Source organism: Uranotaenia lowii, chromosome 3, assembly GCF_029784155.1.
Source record: "Uranotaenia lowii strain MFRU-FL chromosome 3, ASM2978415v1, whole genome shotgun sequence".
Classification (NCBI taxonomy): domain Eukaryota; kingdom Metazoa; phylum Arthropoda; class Insecta; order Diptera; family Culicidae; genus Uranotaenia; species Uranotaenia lowii.
The window spans coordinates 98,995,265-99,019,782 of record NC_073693.1 but is presented as its reverse complement, the minus strand read 5'-3'; the positions used below and the strand labels follow the sequence as shown (position 1 = coordinate 99,019,782).

Here is a 24,518-nt window from a genome sequence, read left to right as displayed (position 1 = left end):
TCCCATCACAATAAAAGGTGTTCCAAGCTCGTGTGTGTTGCCGCAGCTCAGGTAGATGGCACGACCATCTGGGTACGTTCGTACCGTGGAGCCCTTCCAGCATACCTCCTGTAGCGCTACGATGTCGAATTTGCGGCTCTTCAATTAGTTGGAGAGCACGTGGGTACTGCCCACAAAATTTAGAGATCAGCAGTTCCAAGTTTCCAATCGCTAGTCCTTTTTCGTCGCGTGGGTCTTTGCCGATTTCCATCCTAAATTTGTTGTTCGTTGATCGTTGCTTATGTTTTTTTGTAGTCACGGGCTCGCAAGGCCCGCAGCTAACCCCACTATCTCGCAGGAGGACCGTCGTGATGTTGCTGTTTTGGGTCCCGAACACCACCAGGACGTTGTTGCACTCCGCACGCCGCCCCTGACATGGAGAACAGACGCGTACGAAGCCCCCTAACTCAGGCTGATGTCATGCTGAAGCAACTAGTAACGCAACCTGCAACGCAACGTTCACACGACAAACCAGCTCTCATTTGATCTCCATGGAAAAAGCGCAGACCTGTCATACTGGTCGCTTTGTAAAGCGCGACCAATCTGATGCCAGTGTGTTTTGTAGCGCGACTAGTAGGAAATCCAATGGGAATATTGTTTTTTCTCGATTTGAAGCAGTGATTCCGGGTTTTAAGCACAATAGTACGAAGATCTGTCCGCACTTGTGATAATAAACTAAAAAATATCCTAATCGGCGAGAAAATGTTCATGAATTCTTAGTTCCAGCAAAAAAAAACAAGGAATTTTGTCGGTTCAAATTTCGGCATTCTTGCAATCCGGGTCGTGATTTGCTGAGTTTTTTATGGCTCCCGAAAGAAAGGAGACAATTCAAAGCATTATCAGATGTAGAGAAGTGATGATTTGTAGGGAATTTCAAAGCGACAGGTCGCGCCAGCATGACATACCAATGCGTTGCAACGCTTTCTTATTGGAACGTTGCGTTGTGTTGCGTTGCTAGTTGCTTCAGCATGACATCAGCCTCAGTCTGCATGCGACCAAAGCATCCACCGGGGTAGGGTACCCGATCTCCGCTAAGGTTGCTCGCACCCCAGCTAGCACCACGGGGAGGTAGAGAATCGGAGTTGCAGACAACAGGTGATATGATCACTACCCGAAGGTTGGGTGTATGGGGTCTCGAGTTGCACATTGTCTACCGTTCACTGGCCATGATGTCTTTTATAGAGCACCTGTTTCGGGACGCGAAATTCTTTCGGAATTTTCTGTCTTTATCCCTATTATAGAAGTATTTTAAATTGTGATTCTCTTCGAAAAGTATAAAAAATAACCATGCAAAAAATGCAGAAAAATTTAAACTTATCGTTTTATGTATCTTCCATTCGTGCTTTACTTTTTTCAACCTTTTTGTACCTTTAATGCGAAACTTTTCTTTCCCGTTTCTGGTTTGGAACATTTCGGCCAAGGCCTCTTCTTCTCGCTTAAGTTCAAATTGTTTTTTTAACGAACAGTGACTGAAGACATGCTCTTCTATCTTTATTGTCTCGTCTATTAACAATTTGTTTCCGTCATCTTTTTTTTCCAGATTGCCACTTTGGTGGAAGCATCCTTTGACGGTCGAGCGTCAAGCCCGGTAATCGAACTGCCTACATCATCACCAACCACTCTCAGCTCAGTGGCTTGCAAATATGCAAAAGTTCGGTCTGATTGCGGCACATATTGCAGAAAACTGACCCGACCGACCTAGATCGGTGGCACGTCAATAGCGGCATACGAATATAGGCATATACGTATGTAACTCCGTCAACGTTCAGGAACCAACTCACAATCTTGGATGAGGACGACGACGCCTTGTGGCTGGCCGGTGAGCTAGAGAGAGATTGCATGTTACATTTCCGACCACTCTGTAGCAGAAGTTGTGGCAGACCCACAAAAGCCAGCCACCAACGACCGGAGACCGGTCTCATCTTCGGGTGCTGAGGTTGCAGCGGAGAAAATTATCCACCAGCAGCCAGCAGCAACTTGGCAAATTGAAACCGAGAAGATCAGATAGCTGCTTGTTTTCTTTTTTTTTGGAGACTTACATATGCATAACAACAACCGAGAGTGTAGGAGTAATGTGAGCGATGTGACTACGGGACTGGTAATGTTGTGTTTTACGTAACAAACAAGCGCATACAAAATATGAAACGATTGTACAACTGCAGCAGCAGCAAGTCAAGTAGTAGAGCATTGGATGTGTGTGATGTTCCAAATGGAAAAATTATTGAATGTGTAACATAACCAATCCGATCCATGCGGTGGGTTAGTGGGACATTTGGCATAGCGTATAAGCGAGCCAGCAAGCCAACCAACATTGTGCCGTGTGCTGCATATATGTATGCGAAGAAAATAACATCGATCCGGGGGCTCTACACGTGACCAGAATCTAGTGTTTCGCGTCGGATGGTGTCCACTAGCTATAATAGCAGATGGTTGGATATATCTACACGTATACTTTGCGCTAGAGTGGGTGGCCAGGGGGTTCTGCACTATTTGCCGTGACCCGTCGTTCGTTCGCTATGAATGAAATTATTTGCCGAAAGAAGACGTCGGCTGCAAATCGAATTGGGTAGGTAGAAGGTATTACCGAAACCGATAGCAGCAGCAGCAGCAGCGTCAGAACTGGTTCGGCAGCGCAATCTTCGACAGAGGAACCCCTTTCGATTTGCTGTTTTCTGTTGCTGTCGTTCCCAGCTGAATCCCATCAATCTGCTCTGGGCGGATTGTTTTCAAATTTGTGACTCACCAAAACAAAAAAAACTTTAAAAAAAAGGGCGCACGGAACAAAGCCGAGTGTATAATCGTTAGGTGTGGGAGGAAAAATATCGAAAAAGAACAGCTCCTTAGGAAGCGATAAGGTCAATTGGGAGTTGAATTGATTCAATGAAACATATATTGGCAAGCATGGGGATGTCGGTCGCTGATCAATGTCTCCGGCAATTTCAGTGAACGCGAGTGGCAGCAGCAGACTGTGTTGCCGTTGTCAGCCAGAGCATCATCGAAGTGCGTGTGAATGTGAGACACCACACCGAAGCATAAAAATAGAATTTTAGAAGCTTTCTATTAGTGGGTGTCGTCGAGCGTGGAAGAAAAACAAACGCAAACGCAAAACAACAACGGAGACAGATTAGCGCGCCTAGCCAGTATGTCGATATCTAATGGGAAAACGTCGTCAGACATCGAGAATGCCGAGTGGAATTCGACCGGAATGCTGGGACACACAAGGTAGGAAACCTTTTTTCTTTAATAACGGATGACCTTAAAAGGGAAATTAATCTTGAGTGGTTTGAGAGTTGTCGTTAGATCGATTCTTGAACGTACTGTTTACACTTTTATAAGGTGTCAATGTTTGTATTATTTGTAATATCAAGTCTCAATCGAATATTCACTAGGTTAAACAATCTACCCTGAGTTGTAGCATCTTATTTAAAACTAAAATAGTAGGTAATCTAATATGACTACCCTCCTTATCTACAAATTAATTAATTAAACCATTGTGCTATCGGGTTTCAATTTTCCTTAAAACAATTACACAATCATTATCCAAACTCTTCTAACCTGTTCGTTTGCTTCGTAAATTAGGTACACAACGTAGACAATTTGTTCCCCTAGCAGCAAAAAAGTGACACTTTAGATAACGTCGCAGAAACCAAACAACTTGGCTAACTTTGCCCACCTAGCTATCATACATCAATTTGCGCGTGCCATTGTACCCGTATTTTCGCTCGCGCGGTTGTTGTCTTTTGCCGGCCATTGTACATTCAGTGTGTAGATCTTAGTACCTCGACTAGAGCTGCTTCCCAGCTATCTTAATCGTTACCTTAATTCTCATTTACAACAGCGAACAAACGCGTCTGGAGCAGACGTGGAAAACCGACGACCCGAGGATTTTCATTATATCCTTCGGTTTTAATTTTGTTTATCGTCGTCGTCGTCTGGATAAGCTGAGAATCTGCAAATTAGTTTAGGTTTTTTTTCCTGGTTTTATTTTGCTTTCCTCTTGGTAATCTGGCTTTACTTGGTGGGAAGCACCTTTTTTTATCTGCAGGTTCAGGTTATGGACAGTCGTGGGATTTGCGTTGAGAGTATTTAATTTGATTCGAACCATTCTTTTGAAAGCTGTCCTACTGTTTTGAATTTAAAATTAATGTTTAGGAAAACGGAATTGAAATTTAAAACTTCGATGGGGTGGTGCTAATTTGCTGAAATTACATAATTTCTTCCGAAATATCTTAAAAAACATTTAAGAGGACTGTCTTTCGAGGGTGTGTTTCCTTCTTGAAATTCCAAGGGATTAACTCGTTTGGTTTTATCAGCTTCTGATTCTAATGGATAATCTTTTGAATTTATTTTCATTTTTATATTGTGTAATAATGAAAAAAAAAGTCTGAAAATGATAACGCTTCAAACAGACTACAACTTCAAGTCAGCCAGTCACGAACAGTGAGATTAGCTGACGTGCACGGAATTGTTATCTACAAGGTCTTACAAAAAAGGTCTAGTATCAACAATGAGAAAGAAGTATGACAGATTTATTTCCTAATTGTGGGTCACTTAAATTTTCTAAATTGTGGGTCAGTCAAATTTTCTAAATTGTTCTAGTGATGAAAAAAAATGTTTGTAGAATTGTGAAAGAATTGATTCGAAAGGAAATCGGCTTTCATACATCTCTTGCTTTATTTCTCCCTCATAAGTTTAAAAGAGCACTTTACTGTTAAAATGAAAAGAATTAAAAAATACTCAGTGAAAATTCCTTGACCTAGTTCGAATTGGCGAACTTTCCGATTGACGTCTGCCATCAGATTTTGTATCCACTTTCTTCGCCGCAGAACGCCAGTTTGCTTTGAACTGCTTCTCGCTGCTAACATTTTTTTTTCTCTTCTGATCAACTATCGCCTCATATTTTCTGATTTGGCGAAGTTCTGGTGTGTTGGGAGGGTTCTTATACTTGTGCACAACCTGAATATTTTTAGGAGCATACCACTCCATGGCCTTTTTTTCTATAATGGCAGGATGCTAAATCCGGCCAAAACAGTACAGATAAGTCATGTTTCTTCTGGAAAAGCAGCAAACGCTTTTGAAGACACTCTTTCACGTAAATTCCCTGGTTGACGGTTCCGGTGGCAACGAAAATGTCGCTTCTCAAGCCACAGATACAGATAGCTTGCCAAACGCGATATTTCATGGCACACTTTGATAGTTTAATATGTTTGAAAATGTCTGCCACCTTTACCCTTCCGGTTGCTTTATAATAATCTTGTCCAGAGAGCTCTCTGAAGCCTGCCTTGGCGTGGGTTTCGTCGTCCATTACCACGCAATCAAACTTTGTCAACAAAGTTGACAAGTTGTCGTGTACAGCTTCCGAGATCTTGTTTTGCCGTTAAGGTTTTGCTTATCGTTGCGATTTGGAGTCACTATCTTCTTAAAGTCTGTTTCACATAGAATCTGGTCGGATAAAATAGATCATTTCTCCGCAAAGAAATAACGTACAACAAAAGAAAAATGTCATTTTGTAGGTTTTTTATTGCATTAAGGAAATTATTATTAAGGAAAAAAAATACATAAAAATCATTCAATCAGTTTTTTCATGGTTCTGCAACATTTCCTCAGTTTGCCCTTAAATATTGCCCGATATCTCTCGATGGGACGAAAATCCGGACTGTTTGGTGGATTGATACTTTTTCAACTAAATCGATCTTGTTCTCCTTATACCACTAAACGACATCCCGGCTGTAGTGGCAGCTTGCCAGGTCCGGCCAGAACTTCACTGGACCTTTGTGGGACCGATTGAATGGCAAAACCCTTTTCTGGAGACATACCTCTTGGTAAACATTTCCATTCATTGTGTCCCCAGTGATTAAAATCTTAGGCTTCTTCCCACAACTACAGATCCCTTGCCAAATCATCAACTTACGAGCAAATTTATCTGCGAAAACAAACTTGAATCTACCCGCAACATTCCCTTTACGCTTCGCAAGGTAAAATTTGTTACCGGTTATTTGTCCAAAATCCATTTTGACGTAAGTTTCGTCGTCCATAAAAATGCATCCGTTGTACTTGGTCGACACTTTCTCGTACAATTTCCTTGCCCTGGTTTTGGCAACCAGGTTTTGTTTCAGCGTCCTGTTGGGGTGTTTGCTTGCATGATACGACCGCCGTCTTGCAAACAAATTCGTTTAGCTGTACTGTGGTTCGTCTTGAACTTTTTCGCCAATTCCCGCAAGGAGATTCCAGGATTATTGTGAACTGATCGAATTACCTTTGCTCGCAGCTTCTGGTCATATGTTCCACTTTAACGCCTGGTTTGTTTTGCTCGATCCACCGTAAGGGCAAATATTTTAAAATAAATATACCTCACTCTCAGCCTTCTCCATACATCTCATCAAGGACACGCATGTCAGCACCACCTACTGACGAAAGTTCTTACTAAAGCCACTGATCGTACCGCCATCACCACCTCTAGCAGCAACAGCGCCACCTACAAGTCAAAAATCTGCCAAAAGTAGTTCAGATCGTCGATGTTTATACATGGTAGTTAGAACTTTCTCCATAGGATGGCGTGCTTGATGTGTCGCCTTGGTTTTTGAAGAGTGAGGTATATTGATTTTACTATATTTGGTAAGGGTCTCCCGGTAACGTTGCAGCACCGAATTTACAGTCGATTTTGGATATTTCAGGAGTTTTGCGATCTTTACCCCTGACCACGTCGGTTTCTCTACGTGAGTGTGCAGAATTTTCTCTCGCCTTTCGCGTTCCATCGTCGATAACTTTTGACTGACTGCTTTAATCTTGATGAAATTTTCACCACTACGTAAACAAACCATCCGGATCAAAACACTGTCAATAGATTCGCGATGTGACAACTAGGGGCACTGCAGTAAATGAAAAGATGCGACCAGATTCTATGTGAAACAGACCTACAAGTTGATAGTTCGGATCGGTTTTTTAGCATCATGTACGGTTGTAGACGCTATTCCCAACTTATTTGCGACATCTCGAACGAAGAGGTTATGGTTGCGCTTGGAAGCGCTACCCACTTTTCTGTTCGTCACTGCGGCTCCTGCCTTTCGATTTCCCCAGATCCAGGCTTCCTAGTTTTCGATAAACGTTCCCCGATCACTTTTATTACTTTGGTGATGGTTGATCTGGCCACATTCAACGATTTAGCTATTTCTGCGTGCGTGTAGTTTGTATTTTCACGACGCATGTATAAAATTTCCATTCGTAGCTTCACTTGCTTGGACGCCATTTTGATAACTAAAAATCTACACTGAAGATAATTTTGACTTAAAATGTAAGTGACGATTGGAGTTAATTTTGGCCATTTGTAATTTCATGTGAAGTTTAAGTGACTGTCAAGTGAACGGCGAAGTGGATTTGAAGTTAGCAGCAAGGTGAATTTTAAATGTATACTCAGGTCGTTTATATCATTTAGTAAAGAGAATTTCCAGCTGAAATTTCGGCATATCAATTATTGACTTTGTGACTCAAACCAATTTATTATTGAAATAAAAATGAAAATATATATTTTCATTTTCATTTTTATATATTTTCACCTTGAAAAAAATTAGATTATTTGTAGGTACAAAGATGTACCAAGACTAATTCATAATAATTGAATTTTTTTTTCAATTAAATATTGGGTCCAAATAAATGTCCCGACTTAAAAAAAAAACCATCCGTTTTCCAATTAAACAGGACATTTTTGTTGCTGTTTTCTGCAAATAATAACAAACCTAATATTTTTCGAATATTCACTTGATATCATGATACTTACTTTTATTTTTCTTACGCTTGAAAATTCCCAAAAAAAATATAATTGGGTAGTGTGTCTAGGACTTAATGTTTTGAAAAAAGAAGAAATAAAAGAAAAATATAATTTAATATATTATGTTTACGGTTTTTTCATCACAATTTACCTTCTATAATCAACAACTGTTAACCCTCCAGCACTAAATTTTATTTCGAAATGCCCGACTTCCGACAAAGAAAAGTAAAGTACTAGATTGTCGGAAGTCTGTGTTTCGATGCCAGTGCGCCAGCGACGTTTCTAGAATTTTTATTAAAATTCTCAATAACATCATTGCAATGCTAAACGATATTTTCATCGAGCTCTGGAAGTAAACAATTGGTTTTATACTAATAAATAACTGTTTTTCTGCGTCATACTTTCAAATTCAAATTATAAGCGCGTTAGATCATAATAAGACTAAATATTGTAGCCTGGCAAAATCCAGGCATTTGATTTCAAAATTTTCATCTCTATATCCGAGCAAATTGAGTCAAAACCAAGAAATTATTCAAGAATGATGAAGATAACAACTTGCCATTTTTTTTTCCACGGAAACACATACCGAAATTTAAATCGTTTGTAAGACTTAAAAAAACCGTTCGTGACTATTTTGATAAAAATTTTCTTTTTTTTTGTTCTTTATTAGAAAAAAGTATAGTATTTCCAATCATAATCCACTTATATTCAATCATATATCTGATTGCTTCTCGGCTAACTATAATTATTAAAATTTCAACAATACATATAATAGACAATCTGATTGATTTCGTACAGTCAACTATGTATATAATATATTCAACTATAGTTGTATGCTTAATTTTGTGCATTCAACTATAAATATAATAGATTCAACTATAATGCACGATTGATGTTATACAGTCAACAATAATTATATTAGAATCAACTATAATTATATGATTGATTTAATTATAAATATGATAGATTCAATTATAATAATATGATTGGTTTAATTATAAATATGATAGATTCAATTTTATTTCTATGATTGATTCACAGAGGTTAACTGTAAATATTGTACATTTAAATTCTGTTTATATTGGAAGTTATTATATCTGGAGCACTTTTTTGGAATAATTTTATGGCTACGATTTATTTTCTTTTAATTTATTATTTCAGCATTTTGCATTAAGTTCATTTTAGCCGCCATGATGCTAGAAAACCTGACCGAAAATCCCGATATCCACGTCCTGGTTCCTCCGCTTTTTTTTCTTTTTAGATCTTGATGCATGGTTGCCCAGGAAATTGTGCGTCTTAACTAATCGGTCCCGGAAGACGTCCGTGCTTCTGCACCCGGCGAAGATTTCTAACCTTGTGGTTAGAAAATTCACTTAACATCATGACATAAATCTATCATACGCTGACTTACCATAATGCTAGTTTCCTGTGGAATCCTACCAGAATCGTGTAAAAGAACGTCGAGACCCACGTTGATTTCCCGGGCAGCCAGAGTAGGGGTACTTTTCCCAATTCCAGGAACTGTCGGCCTTCTACACGACCGCTGCCACGAACTGGTAGAGGAAAATGTTTCCCCATCACCGGAGAGCGCTCGCTACACATGAACACTATAGTGTTCAAGTAACACAGAATCTATCATAACAATATAGTTTTATTTACTATATTTATGGTTCAATATCTAGAATCAATCATACATTTGTAGTTGAATCTATCATATTTACAATTGAATCAATTATACCACTACAGTTGAATCTATCGTATTTACAGTTGAATCAATTATACCGCTACAGTTGAATCTATTATATTTATAGTTGAATGCCTAAAATCAATGATACAATTGTAGTTGAATCTATCATATTGACAATTGATTCAATTATACCATTACAGTTGAATCTATCATCAATCATCAATTTACAGTTGAATCAATTATACCACTACAGTTGAATCTATAATATTTACAGTTGAATGCCTATAATCAATCATACAATTGTAGTTGAATCTATCATATCTACAGTTGAATCAATTATACCATTACAATTGATTCAATTATACCATTACAATTGAATCTATTATATTCATAGTTGATTGCATGAGGTCAATCAGCAGTTTGTAGTTGAATCTATTATATTTATAGTTGAATGCATAAAATAAATCATGCAGTTGAATGCATTACATTGATAATTGATTGCGTAAGGACAATTAGAAGTTTGTAGTTGAATATATTTTAAAAGTAGTTGAATGCGAAAAAATCAACTGCATTTCGATTATTGGTATAAAAAGCTGAAATAATTGAAACAACTGTCGTCTTTTTTCTCCGTGTAGAGACATTCAGCCTCGGGCTGGTTCGTCTCTTAACTAAAAATTGCTCAAAAAATTTCATTTTGAACGAAAAATTAAAAATTTTAATAATTCTCTTTGATTTTTCAATGAAATCCGGGCAACCGGGCCGGACCAGACACTTCCCAAATATTGCATGAAATATCCGGGTTATCTGGCAAGTTGAAGCTAGCATGTAGAAGATTCAAGTTCAATTCTTCAAGTATCCAAAAGTTTCGATTAGAACTTAAATCTTGAGCTGAGTAAAATACTATGCTTAATTCAAGGCTGAGTAAGCTTTCGGTAAAAGTTCAGGGTTTTCTCCTCTTCGGTCTCGATAATATTAGAGGCACGATAACACCAATAATGAAGAGCAGTCTTTCTGATGGTACCGCATCAAGATTCTTAATGAAACACAATCGAAAATCTCCGCAATAAATAGAAAAAAAAATCTTCAAAAGATCGGATCGATTTTTCCAAGGCTAAAGAATCGATCCCAAAAATCGGAAATTTGATTAGAAAAAATCGATCTCGCAAAGATCGATCCAAGATTGATCAATCCTAATTAGTAGATTCGTTTGAATTTTAAGTGAACGGAGAAGTAAGCGGACACCCAGTAGAATTCAAGTGCCTGTCACTTAAAACTCAAGTGATGAGAAAGTGAATATTGACTCGCTCACTTGAAATTTAAGTGTGGTGCAAGTGAAATGTACATGAGTCACTTGAAATTAAGAAGTTTACTGAATTCTTATTTTTAAGTGAATCTTCAAGTGTATTTTAGGTGTGATTTTCAATTCAGTGTAATGTCAAAAACCATAATAAAAGCCTCATTTTATACACACCTACACCTACTGAATTAGGGGTGCTCAGGTTTTTTATTTGAAAGATTAGAAAAAAAAACGGCGAATTTAAGTTGACCACTTCTTGATCCGAACACTCTTTATTAAGATTTTACTTAATGTTTTGCAAATTTGTAGGATAAAACAAAAAAACTAAAGTTTTAAAAAGTGTTCACAAATTTCAGTGCACATCAAAAAATGATCAAATATACAGAATATTTTCTCCCCGTTTAAAAATTTCCAAAATATTTTTTATTTTGTCTTACAAACTTTTAAATTCTCAGACTGTTAAAAAAAATCCACAAATTTTTCCTTCAAAAAAATCAGATTGCAGAAAATTAAAATGACATTGGTGAAACTGTTTTTTTTTCTTGTATTTTTGCAGACTTTCTGAAGCATCTTTGTTCGCTTGTACTGGAATTTTAAAGAACTTTCAAGAATTCGTTTAAAAGATTTTTTTATGTTTCCAAACGTGAAAGTTTCATTTTTTTAACTTGTTGGAATTGTTGGAATTTTAAATATTTCTAAATTATATGAATTTGGTGTAAAATGAATACGTAGAATGTATTGTGTATAATAAGATGTTGATGTAATCATTGAAGATAATAACTCGGGCTCCTGTTATCATTTTTCTAACTCAAATGTAAGTCAAGTTTCGAAAACATTCCTTTCGATTGACATTATCAATAAAAGTTCTAATCCAATACAAATCTGTTCTACCTAATCTAATCTTCCTCACGTATCTTTATTTACTAGCAATGCTTAACCCAAGACCTATTTACAAAACTACTACAACTCAACCGCTTATTTCCGCGAGTCAAAACAGAACGACCTTATCAATTGGAGCTTGAACGAAAACTGATAAGAGTTGTTGCAGTCTAAGAAACCTATGGAGACTTGCAATTCTTCACATTTTTTTAGTTTTTTCTCGTATCATCTACATATACATATGTTTAGTACTTTTCTCAGCACGAATGCACCGTAAATTTTTCTGCTGATTTTTTTCCGTTCCTTGGTTTAGAGAAGCACCTGTCGACAAGCAATCGGACGCAATGTTAGTTTGATGTATTCCGATATTTTTATTGCATTCTTCAACCAAGTACACCCATAGAAGAGGTTGCAAAAATCCTATGCCTATTTAGCAAATCTCTGTGCCGATAATGCGCTGAAATGTGCACTGTGCCGAAGACGGTATGTTTGAAAAACCGTAACTGGCATAAGGACTCGGCTCCCAACCAAAATGATGACCACTACATTCAAGCGAAACAAGAAAAACATTTTATGGGATTTACTTCCTATTGGATAATTCATCCCAGAAACAAAAAAATAAAAATTAAAACCACAGCGCTGTGGTGAGAATCGAACTCAAATCACCAATTGTATCATCTTGCCAGTCCGACATCTTAACCAGTGTACTATTCGAGCTTCATGCAGGACGAGGTATATTTGTCATAGGCTTTCTGTTACCGATCAATCACAAAAAAAACGTACAACGGCGGCTTCCCGGCGTTTGGCCTCCTTTCAATGCATTCCTTTGTCTTAAGATGGAAACGGGAAAGGGAACGGGAGTGAAGGAACGGGAAACCTATTGAATGAGAACTGTGCTTTGCTTACTGCCTGCTATTACATACACACGCTACATATACACAGCTGCTGAAGGCGGGCAGCTTGGCCGGTGTTGTTTGCCGGTGAATTGAAGGAATGTGTTCGTTGTTGCTTTTGCTACATACACACGCACAGCTTAGCCGTGTTTGCCGGTCGATTGAATTAGAAGGATGTTTTTGTTGTTGCTTTTGCTACATTCACACGCACAGTGCTCGGTTCGCTGGCTGCCTGGTGTTGGCCGGTATTTATTTCCATCCTTCTTCGGCTTGTGATGCGATGGGGAGGGACGCGAAAACGTTTTTATTTTGTTTCATTCAGACATACGCAATTCGGTTGCCCTGGGAGGTTAATGCCGGTGGGCGCAAATCGAATCAGTGCCGGTCGCGTTATCTTCTTGTACCAATGATGCTATGAAATTGACTACACGCCATTGGCACAGAGGCTGAATTTTGGGTGTAAGGGCATTCATTTGTACCTCCAACCGAAACCTTCCCGTGGCCACATTGACATTCTCCTGTCAGGTGTGCGATAAAAAAAAAGTTTTTAATTCTTTTTCCATTCGTTGAACATTCGTGGATTTTCCGATTTTTTTTTTCTACTCGAAAACGGTAAACTTTCATTTGAGAGGATAGATTATTCTATCGTCAAAGTAATTTTTTTCGTTTACAAATTTCAGTCAGTATCGAGAGTGGTTTTTTTCCCACCTGATCAAGTTTGATCATCCAATAAACTGAATAAGTTTTACTCATATTTATAGCATCTGAGCGCAACTAACATTTCGATAAAAATAGAACGATTGCATCAAAATTAGTGATACACCACCGGACGATTGTCACGTTATTTGTCATCCATCCCTTAAAGCAGCGCTGAATGGAGGCGTCGAGTTGAGTGGTGAGTTCTTGGAAATTCGTTAAAAATGTACATTTATAGTTAGCCTCAAGCACTCAAGGAGTGCTTACCTAACCTAAGGTTGCCTCTAGCTAGAGTAGTGCTTATCTGACAAAAAGGGGTATCCAAATAGATTTGTTTTTGTGACAGCTAACAGATTTAGTAGGTATTCATTCAAATACATAGCTAAATCCGGCCACGGAAAACACTTGCACTGATTGATACTTATCACCCCAGGGGGCAATTAGCGGATTTAGTTCGATCGCATACAAAAATAAATGTGTTGTTACGATATGATTGTTGGAATTGTTGGAATATCGCCCTTACATCAGAACCAATTTTAATACAGTTGTGGAATCCTGTTATTAAATCGGTTATTAGTTAAATTAATTCTAAAAGTTCTGGTTTTGAAGATTTCCATTTCAGAAATTTTCATTTTTTTTTAAATATCACAAGTTGGAAGTTTCAACGGTCGTAAAAATAATCATAAAATCACATTGAAAATTAATTAAGAATGTATTCGATGGATAAGTTTCAAGTTTTAGGGATCAGATTAGCTTTGGCTATAAAATTAAAGAATAAACAAGCAGGTCACTCATTATTAATTGACAGATTCTTTCTATACGTTGAGCAATAAAGACCTCAATCCAAATTTATCAAGTCTGTCGAATCAATCCGGTATTCTTCAGAAATCAGAAGTGGAATACACAGGGTGGCCACAGAACCGGGAAAACCGGGAATTGAAAAGCGTACCTGGAAAACCGGGAAAACCCCGGGAGTTCAGATCCAAATCCGGGAAAAATATACAATGAAGTCAAAATTATTTTTTGCTTCCAAGATCAGGGATTCTAACTTATTTCGGGTTTCAGAAATGTAATTTAATTTTCCAAGTTATAGTTCAACAGATTAAATTTTATTAAATTTTACCCAACTGAGAGTTCAAAATATCTAAAGTTCAATTTTAAATTCAGAACTCTTTGTTGCAAACTTGAAAATGTAAAAAAAAATGCTTCTATTATAATGTTCCTGTGATAGTGTTTAATTCAAGAGCTAAACACAGAACAATGTAACAATTAAAAATTAATCTAAAAATCATCTTTAAGTTCGGCACTTAGTCTTTTTTGTAGCTTAAAAACAACAAATAGGAAATTTTCTGTCATCAAACGAACTTTTTGGGAAAAAGATTCATCAGAGGTTCTGGGAATTTATCTTCCAAGCTGAGCTTTCCAAATTCACTTGTTGTGGTCTGATCTTGTCTTCATCAACACTGAAAATCTCGATTGACAACTTTTAAAGCATTAGTATTTTTTTTTTTAATATTAGGAATTTAACCCATACAGGTCATTCTTCCTCCAAAAAGCTTGAGTATGATGTTACGATTTCTTTTAAAATTCTTGAATGAACTTATAAATTTTTTAAGTGATATATGGCAAAAATTTGAAGAATATTTAAACATTTCAAGTGAAAATTAACTTGTTTTTAATGAGAGTGTGTTTATGTAGATTGAAATCAATAGTTTAAATCTTAAAAATTTTACAATTATTCAACAATACATTGTATCTTCCTCACAATATATATTCGTTTTTCGAGTTAAGTTTGTAAGAAAAATCCTTGTATGTTAATGTTGAAATACACTAAAATTAGAAACATTCGTTAGGGGTTTGAAGTACATGTGAAGACTAATAAATCCTCTGGAGGATTTTCTCCATTCTCATCAAAAAGTTACTTTTCGCTTTTTCGGAAGTGTACACAAAAATCAGTAAATTTCTAATGTTTTGAAAATTTTAATTTTTTTTTTATGGTTCATAAACCGTAGACTTTTTGGAATTTTTCTGCAATTTTTTAGCAAAGTTGGAGATAAAGATAACCACTAGTTAAATGCAGCCCTAATTTATTTGGAAAAAAACTTTAGCCGGGGTCTCAAAATCATAAAAAGTTCAAAAATTTACGGTAATTTATTTGATATTTTAGAATGTTTGAACCAAAAGATGAAGTTCATATGACTTTGATTGTTCAAAAATAAATGTTTTTCATCCAGATTCACAAGTTTGCCGAAGAAAGTTTTTCAATGCTTTAGAAATTTGGACTTAACAAAAATCATTCTTTTCCCAAAATTTCCTAAACAAGGTGTCATTGTTAAAACTAATTTGGAATAATTTCTATAAATAAGTAATTTTCACTAAAAAATTTTTTTTTATATAGTATATATATACCGTGAAAGGTTTATTATTTTGTCATAATTTCTTAGAATATTTAAGATGTAGATAAGGCTAGAGAACATTTCTTTGAAACAAACAGACCTACCAAAATTTCATAGATAGTTTTAAATCTAATGAAATTACTTAAAAAGATAACCTTTTCTAGATATTTTCAAAATAGAATAATTTTTGTGAAGGCCATATTTGTAAAGAATTTAGAAAAATTGTATTCGTGTGTATATATACTAAATTTGTGAATCTAGATAAAATAAACAAATGTTTGAACAAACAAAGTCATATGAAATGCATCTATTGGTTCAAACTTTCTGAAATGTCAAAGAAATGATCAAAAACATTAAATTTGTTAAGCTATTTCGTAATTTTGAAACCCCGGATAAAGTTTGTTTGGTTTTTTAAATATGTTTATTCTAACTTTTAGTGGTGGTGGTATTTTTTTTTTCTTATCTTCAAAAATTTCTGAAGAAACTTTAGACAAATTTTGAAGGGTTTTTACGATCTATGAGCTATATAAAAAATATTTTATTTTCGAAGCATTGGAAATGTTCAGTATTTTGTGTAAAAATTCCGAAGCAGCAAAAAATAACTTTTTGATGAGATTGGAAAAAATCTTTTTGACAGCTCATTAGTTCTTAAGTTTAAAAAACTTGGGAATAGCACCAAACGACCTCGAAAATGTCTCACAGTATTATTCTAACACATTGCAGATCATATACGAAAATTATAGTTTTTTTTATTGCCACGAGTGTGTTACACTTGAAAGCATAACTCGATTATTGAAAATCATAAAACTATATTCTGTAAAATTAAACACAACACTTGAGGTAACTTAAGGAAACTAAATTTGTAGAATTTGGTCCAATGGTTTCTGAGATACAGCATGTCAAAGTTCGGCTTTTACGGCTAAATTTTCATCACGGTCATTAATATCTTACCAAACATAACAATAAAATTACTGCATAGGAATTGATTGTTTTTACTTTTTTTTACTCTTGCTTGATAACACAAGACCAAAAAATCACATTTTTCCGTGTTGACAAGATCCGAAGTGAGGGGGGCTCAATCCAAATATTCGAATGTTTAAGATCAAGTTTTTCGAAGACCGCAAGAAGTTTTGTTTCTGAGAAAAAAGTAATGAGGATTTCTTTTAGCTGATTCATCAGTCTAGTAAAAAATGGGAGTTTTCAGAATATTTAGAAATAATTTTTTATCAAAACGAATCTTATATATTTTTAAATCATATGTCAAATCGATTCGCATTCTCCAACAAATTGTTAATGGAATTAAAATCTTCGATAACAATCCTTATACATGATCTTTAGTGATGTCAGTTATAGTTACATTTTCCAATTAAATTTTCTAAAGCTTGTGATTTTTTTTTTGAAAGCATAATTTCTCTGGAACTAGAATAGCTAGGTAAAATCTTAATCTATTATCATATGAAGAGTAATAAACAGATTAGAAATCAGTTTTTGTTTTCATAGGGTTGTTGTTTTCTTTTTGTCAGTTCATTAGTTATCAATGATTGATTTCACTAAATAATTAATTATTTTAAAATTTCAAAACGCGATATACCCAAAACTAGAGGTTTTATAACATAGAAAATATTATGTAAACGTTTGAGTTCCTTTGAATTTGACACCTTGTTTGCCTACTGTTCAACTAAGTTTTTGCATTAATCCTTGAAATAATTGTTGGTCTTGCTTGATTCTGCAGAAACCTACAAAATGCGTTTTCCTGAGAACCTCCCTCAAAAAAATATGTTTTGGATATCACAATATTTTGTTGAACAATAAGTGTATCTTTTTCACTGATTTGATATCCACAATTTTTTGCGTTACAAATCTTTAAATATCTAAATTTTTTAATATCTTAAACTTTGTTAAGTAATCCCCAGAACTGTAAATTGTACACTTGGAACTCGTTGCCTATATTTAGTTTAATTTTAAGATGAAAATTCAAAATTAGTTCGTGATTTCCAAGTTTTGCAATAAGAACCATTAATCAAACATTGTTTTACTCCTTCAACTACATATTTAAAAAAAGAGTTTGATTTTTTTTTAAATTTATAGGCTTTGGCAAACGACAGTTATAACATACTTGGTATAGGTAAAAGACCAGTTTATAAGTGTAACCTATTTTTTTATTTTATTTTACCACGGCCATAATTAGACTGATTGGTTTAAAAGTCCTGTTTTATACACAATTTTTACATTTTTTGTTAGCATGATTTGAAAGACAAAAAATAAAAAAGTAGAAAAGTAGTGAGAATCGAACTCACTGCAACATCTCATCTCGGCTTGCCAGTCTGGTGGTTTCTTGCCGTCGGTTGGAAACAAAAATTCTGTTCAATGAAGTCTGGTCGAAACGGGTTGAAACAAGTAGAAATAGATTGACAGTTGATCACGAAGAAAAAAGACGACTTTTGTTCTAATTATTTCAGCTGGTTATACCAATCATCAAAGCGTTGTTGATTTTTTTGCATCCAACTATAAGTATAATAGACTTTGCTACAAACTGGTGATTTACCTTACTCAATTAACTATGAATATAATAGATTCAATTGTAAGATGATATAATTGATTCAATTGTAAATTCGATACATTCAACTACAAATGTGTGATTGATTTTATGCATTTAACTATAAATATAATAGATTCAACTTAACATTTATGCTTGACCTCTTCATCTAACTAGATATATGATAGATTCAACTGTAAAGATATAACTTATTCAACTGTAAATATTATAGATTCAACTACAATTATATGATTGATCTTAGACATTCAACCATAAATATAATAGATTCAATTCTACATTCCTGGTTGACCTCTCTCATTCAACTATAGATATGATTGATTCAATTCTATTGGTATAATTGATTCAACTGTAAATATGATAGATTTAACAACAATTGTATAATTGACTTTCTGCATTCAACTTTAAATATAGTCATTTCAATTATATTTCAACTTATTTGCTTGTTTAAATAAAATTGTGACAACATATTCCTCCGTTAAGGTTAATTCTAGCCAGATGCGGCAGCAACTAAATTGCAAGCAAAAGAAACGATGCCGCTGGAGGAATTGGTAATAGACATCCCGGTTGGGTGGCACCGATTTGCATTTCATCGGGAAGCAGAAATGGCTAGTCAATGCCAAAACCATTGATGTACTGACCGCTAACTCGAACAAAACATTATCATATTATTGTTATTAACATAATCATTTTGTGCTTACAAATAAACACAATATGTATAAAACCAAAAAGAATATAAAAATTAATGCAGGACACTACAGAAAAAAAATCATAAAATATAGTTGAACGTTTAAAATCAATCATGGAAGTATAATTCATTCCATCATTTAAATTAATAAATCAACCATAGCTGTAGAGCTCAATCTACAATATATTTGTTGAATGCCCACCATCAATTAGTATTTATTGTTGAATTTATTATATTTATGGTTGAATCAATTATACAATTGTAGTTGGAGCTATCATATTTATAGGTGAATCCATAAAACCGGAGCTGCATATTATCAGTGTCTGACAGCAAATATCAGCCGACTTTGATACTGCTTAGCATGTCTATGTCATGTGATACTGATTTTTGGTCAGCGACATAAGCTTACAATGTCATGACCAAGTTGAATGAAAGACATCAACTACATTTTTCAACTGTTGCGCATTTTATAACGTAAAATCCCTCCAAACACAGCCAGAAAATGAAATAGATAGACTATGTGTGATGCGAGTGGAGTGCAAAAATATCATTCAATATTGAAATTGCTGCTTAACTGACATTGTAGCTTGGTCATTCAACTGGTAGACGACTTTGATATTCTTTCGATAACATTGACTGTTAGACGTTGGTCAGGATGGAACGATATATAGTGAAATTTACCAGCTTTGCATAAAACCAAAGATCTCTAAGTATCAAGATAGTCGGGCTGTTGTACTCTCGAACAAATCGTTGGCGACGCCAACACACTGTTCATGGCGCTGCCGCTCTGCGAGATGGAATCCAATCTTTTCAGCTTTCTTCTCCAGCATTGCAGTTTTGCATTCAAGCTTAGAATAAAAGCACATCATCGCATTAAAACATTGAACTTCTAACGTCAGTTCACTCACACCGTAATTGTTTTTATATTGTTTACGGTAATGTAAATTGCACTGGTGCAACCCGTTAACCCGTAACTATTTGGCGCTAGTGTGATGTCGTCAAAGTTTCAGGAAAGCTGATAGGATCTGATAAAATCAATCATACAAATAAAGTTAAATATTTAATAAACATAGTTGGACGCGAATCAATCATCAATATGATTGAATATAGGCGAAGCATGGTTGATAAAACTATACTTTTTTCTCCTTGATCACCTGTCTCTTTCCAATAGACTTCGAGGGATTTCTACTGGGTCGAAACGAATCCTGCTGCCGAGCTGGATCGGTTTCGACTAGTTTCAACTTGCTCAATTGAACAACGACCTGACTAGTTTCGACCAAAACATTGGCCCATTGAACATCTACCAGTTGACAGAAACCAGTTTAAACCGATTTTTACCAACGATTGAACGAAGCCAAAGAATGTCCTTGCTGGCTAATAATTTCAATCCTGCTTTGTCGTGTGATAGGATATGGGATATGTTTTATTTGTTTTATTTCAATGCCAGTTATTAAAAAGCTTGTTAATGCCGATCCGGCATAAAATCTTATACCGATAATTCCACCTCCAGGAAAGTTCATTATTGGAGTAGAGTCTAATTTGTAGGTGTATGTAAAATTCTTCTTGATATTCGGCCCTTAAGCTAAAGTAGAAACGAGAAATCAAAAACAGACAAATAGCATATCTGATATATCAGTGGACTGGTTTCTGTATACGAATTTCAAATTGGAACTATATGTGTAACCTAATTTCCGAATTGGATTCCGCAAAACTTCAAAGCTGCATTCTGAATCAATGAGAAAAATGCTTTTAAAATTGAATTATACATAGGTGTCGTGCAATTGATAAATCTTGTACCTACATGTTCCTGTTCTAGGCTTTGTGAAGATTCAGTCGATTCCACTATCATTAGCTCAGTGTTATCGTTCCTTAAAAGCAATAAATATAACCTACTGTTACGCACCATGCAGCTGCAATGTAAAAAGAATCACGTTGTTCAGCCACCATACGTTGCGTAACATTTGAAGTGGTTTACGGGGAATTTAGCGGTGCTGATTCTGATTCCATCGGAATCAGTTCGCCAAACTAACTAGACTGAGCCAGCACAACTGACTGGATTTGTTCCGTTTGTCCAACTGTGATGGAAATTCCCCCTCGATCGGCGCGAAACGAGACAAACTGCATTAGCTACCGTAAAATGATAGCCACAGGCTAGGAAATAAAAATCGTGCCCTGTTTTGTACCGGTTGGTCTAACTTTATTTGGAGGAGGGCCATTTATCGCTCGGGTACAGGTTTTACGGGGTGAATCAATACCTCTTAATTCATCGGATGGGGCACCTGACACTGGCGGCACTGGATCTGCGCGGCTCTACCGAGAATTGTGGCGTATCGAACCTTCTAGCTACCTTTTTGTATACCTCTATCTAGAGATATCCAGCTAGCGGTATAGATCTCCGATAGGCAACGTCGACAATCGGCCGGGTTATGCATGGTTGGACCCGTAACGGCAAAGCCGCTGCAGGTGATTCGCACAATTCATAAAGGGCCCCCGATATGGAAAAACGCAAATCATGAACAACTGCAGCAGGTTGAGTTGAATCAGCACCATCGCGGCTCTGGCTGCCAATCAATGATTTAAGGTTGCCTCCATGCAAGTAAATGCGGACAACTGCCGTTGGTCGGCTGCAAAACTGGGAACCATATTGTGACGTGGTTTTTCGGTCGTTAAACTTCCGATTCGCATGAATAGTTAGAAAATTTTAAAAATTTTACCTTAGTTTTCCGAATTTTGAATTCGTCTATGTTTTTATGACATCGCGGCATAAAACGCTCGCTTTTTGTGTTACTCAAAAACAACTAAATAAGGCTATGGTCATTTAGCATCCGGGCAATTAGAAATGTGTGTATTTCAAAAGCTATTCATTTGATCGAAAAACTTCCGATGAAGGAAATGAAGGTGCTAATATGATATTTCATGTAAAAATATAGAGAAAATTGTTTATCGTTGATTACAAGAAATACTCTTAATTTATCATGAAATCTCTTTTTTGCACACTTTTTTCAGTCATGTATTGGTCTATTATTTTTACCACAGAAGCAAAACCTTTGCTAAATCATGATATTCTACATAAATTCATCTGGAAAAACCAATTGAAATCTGGTTGGAACCTTTTTATGAGTAGGCATCTCGAAGAATCTGACCTCTTAAATTCGATTTTAACATAGTATAGCATAGCATAGCATGGGGTGACTACACACATCTTGCATTGGCTGATACAAGAGGTACAACTGATAATCATAACCAACACAAGATGCCGAAATAAGTACCTGGATTCAGTACTTATTTCAAGTGTTACTTTTAAAAATCAGTGTGGTACCATATTGCACACTGCGGCAAGTCAATGTAATCATGGTAGGGAAGTTCTGTAACAGCAAAACAAATTTCTTAGGTGCAGAGAACTCATACGACCCATGAAGCTGTTTCAGAAGGGATCTGGAAGGGTAAAAATAGGAAATCCTACTTGGCAGTTTGGATTAAAAAGTTTCAACATAAAACAATCTCACCAAAATCCATCGTCAGACGGCAGTGACTTCCATGCTTTTTATCCTTGGCAGTTGCTCGTGATGGATTCATCGGGGTTTCAATATCTCTTCATCTACATTTTAAATAATCACAGCAGGCCACAGTGCGTTTTGGCAATCATATGTTGAAAAACGAAAAACCATTTACCAAAAACTCAAATCAGTTTCCTCAACCCTTATTAAAGAAGAGATGAATTCTTTTCCTTAATAAAAGCGACACTACAGTATTGCACGTTAGTCAACCAGTGTAAGATGTAATCTTTCTTCAATTTCAGGAGCCCAAATTTAACGTAGCAGTACAGAAAAACACCATATTAACTAGATGCTCTCGAAGATGGATTCCGAAAAACACAGGAAAAACCGCTAAATCATGAAATCGCACCACATCCGATGCAATACGGCTTCGGATCATCCTAAAACAGCTTTTTATAAAACATTTTCAATAATTTCACTCCTTAAACGAACAAAATATTTTAATTTTCCGGACGGAGAAAAAATCGCGTGCGCTTCCATTAAATCAACGCCTACTCACCTCTTAAATTCGATTTTAACCTCAATTTTTTTATCCATCGGACCACATCTGTCACATTGCGTAAAACCCGGTTTCACAAATTGCGATCTATGGAACTGCTCACTATTAGTTATTTACTTGGTCTCTACCAGTCGGGAAACACTTTTTGCCTACCGGAAACGGATTTACTGCATAATTAAGGGATTTGCATTCAGTTATCCCCAATAACCATATTCGTTTTACCAGAATTAAGATCAAGGGTTCCACTCCGTGCTAGGTTTGAACTTCGTGAGCATCCTAGAGTAGCTTCTTATACTTCTTAATCAAATTCAGAAAAAAAATTAATAGTTCATGAGTTTTCAAGTCGACTATGAAGAATTTCCGAGGCGATTGTGCTTGATTATTTTGACCATGTCTTTTTGCACCGTAAAAATCTCAAACAAACATTAATTTAAAAATCTGGTAAAAATAGGTAAAATAGTCCTTTTCATAACCAACACACCGCTGCTAAAGTTTTGATATCCTAACTCTAGTAACGTAGCTATCGCCGAAATGAAGTGCCCGGATACTGAAAATCTACTTAAGATTGCATGTAACACAACATGGATTGGAGCGAATCGAGTATCAACATGTATAAATACTGCTTTTTTTTTGCACTGTTTCTATTTCAGCCGTATGTGATAGAAATATTGCTATTTTTGCATCACAGCATGCGAAAATACAACACGTGTTGTAGAAAAACTTGAAGGCCAACGATCTTGAAAATGTTTTTGTATGGCAAAATTTTCAAAATGTACAAAAAGTGACAAAATTTCTACCACTTTTTCCCAACACCAGTGAACTTGCTCTAATGCTGTTATATCAATAATCTTTTTAAAATAAACTTGGAATTTTCGCTTTAAGTAGGCAAAGCTAAAAAATGTAAACATTTGTATTCATCAAATGATGCATCAACTTTTTCCAAATCAGACCCCGAGAAATCGAAATTAAAGGTGAGTGAAATTAGTGTGGTGTTGATTTTCTATGACCTTACTATTGGTTCCAAATTTTAGGTTTTAAAAAGAGAGCGCTTCCAAGTTGGTGATCATCGAGGTTTTTTTCTTTCTTAACATTCCGACAGTGAAAATTTAGTGAACTATTTTCTATTGCTAAAGGAACCCTAAATTCTTGTGCGAGCTAAAAAACGGTACAATAAATAAGGTTGTTTTATGAATTATTTTCTTTTGTATCACTTAAAAAAAAAATTTGAAAATTTGAAATTCTTGTGAAACCATTAAGCCCAGTTCCTCTAAATGGGTCTGGAAAGAATAGAATATGCTGCATATTTTTTTTTTTTGAAAATTCTCAGCAGAATGATACAGTGAGCGAAATAAGAACAGTATCACTATGTGTTGTGCTTATTAAAATATAAATGGTTTTAAATCACCAAAATTTTCTTCTACAGTTTGTTTTGAATTGTTTAACGGATAAATCAAGGATAAGTTTACTTTTTTTGGACGTAGCAATTGGCGTTGAGGACCAAACATATGAAAAAAAGGTGCGAAATAAGAATAGTACCACCTGTGTTTTTCAACAAAAACAAGATTATT

At 35.7% G+C, this 24,518-nt stretch overlaps 1 protein-coding gene across 2 annotated transcripts in view; it reads left to right on the top strand.

Annotated features, from left to right (window-relative positions):
• Positions 1–24,518, top strand: part of LOC129751681 (uncharacterized) — a 113,404-nt gene that overhangs the window by 12,728 nt on the left and 76,158 nt on the right. Inside the window, exon 2 of one of the 2 annotated variants that reach the window (XM_055747338.1) lies at positions 2,983–3,261. In XM_055747338.1, the coding sequence (XP_055603313.1) occupies positions 3,182–3,261 (80 nt within the window). In that variant the 5' untranslated portion in view covers positions 2,983–3,181. Of the gene's footprint in view, positions 1–2,730; positions 3,262–24,518 lie in introns of both variants that reach the window. The other variant, XM_055747337.1, reaches the window with a different exon arrangement.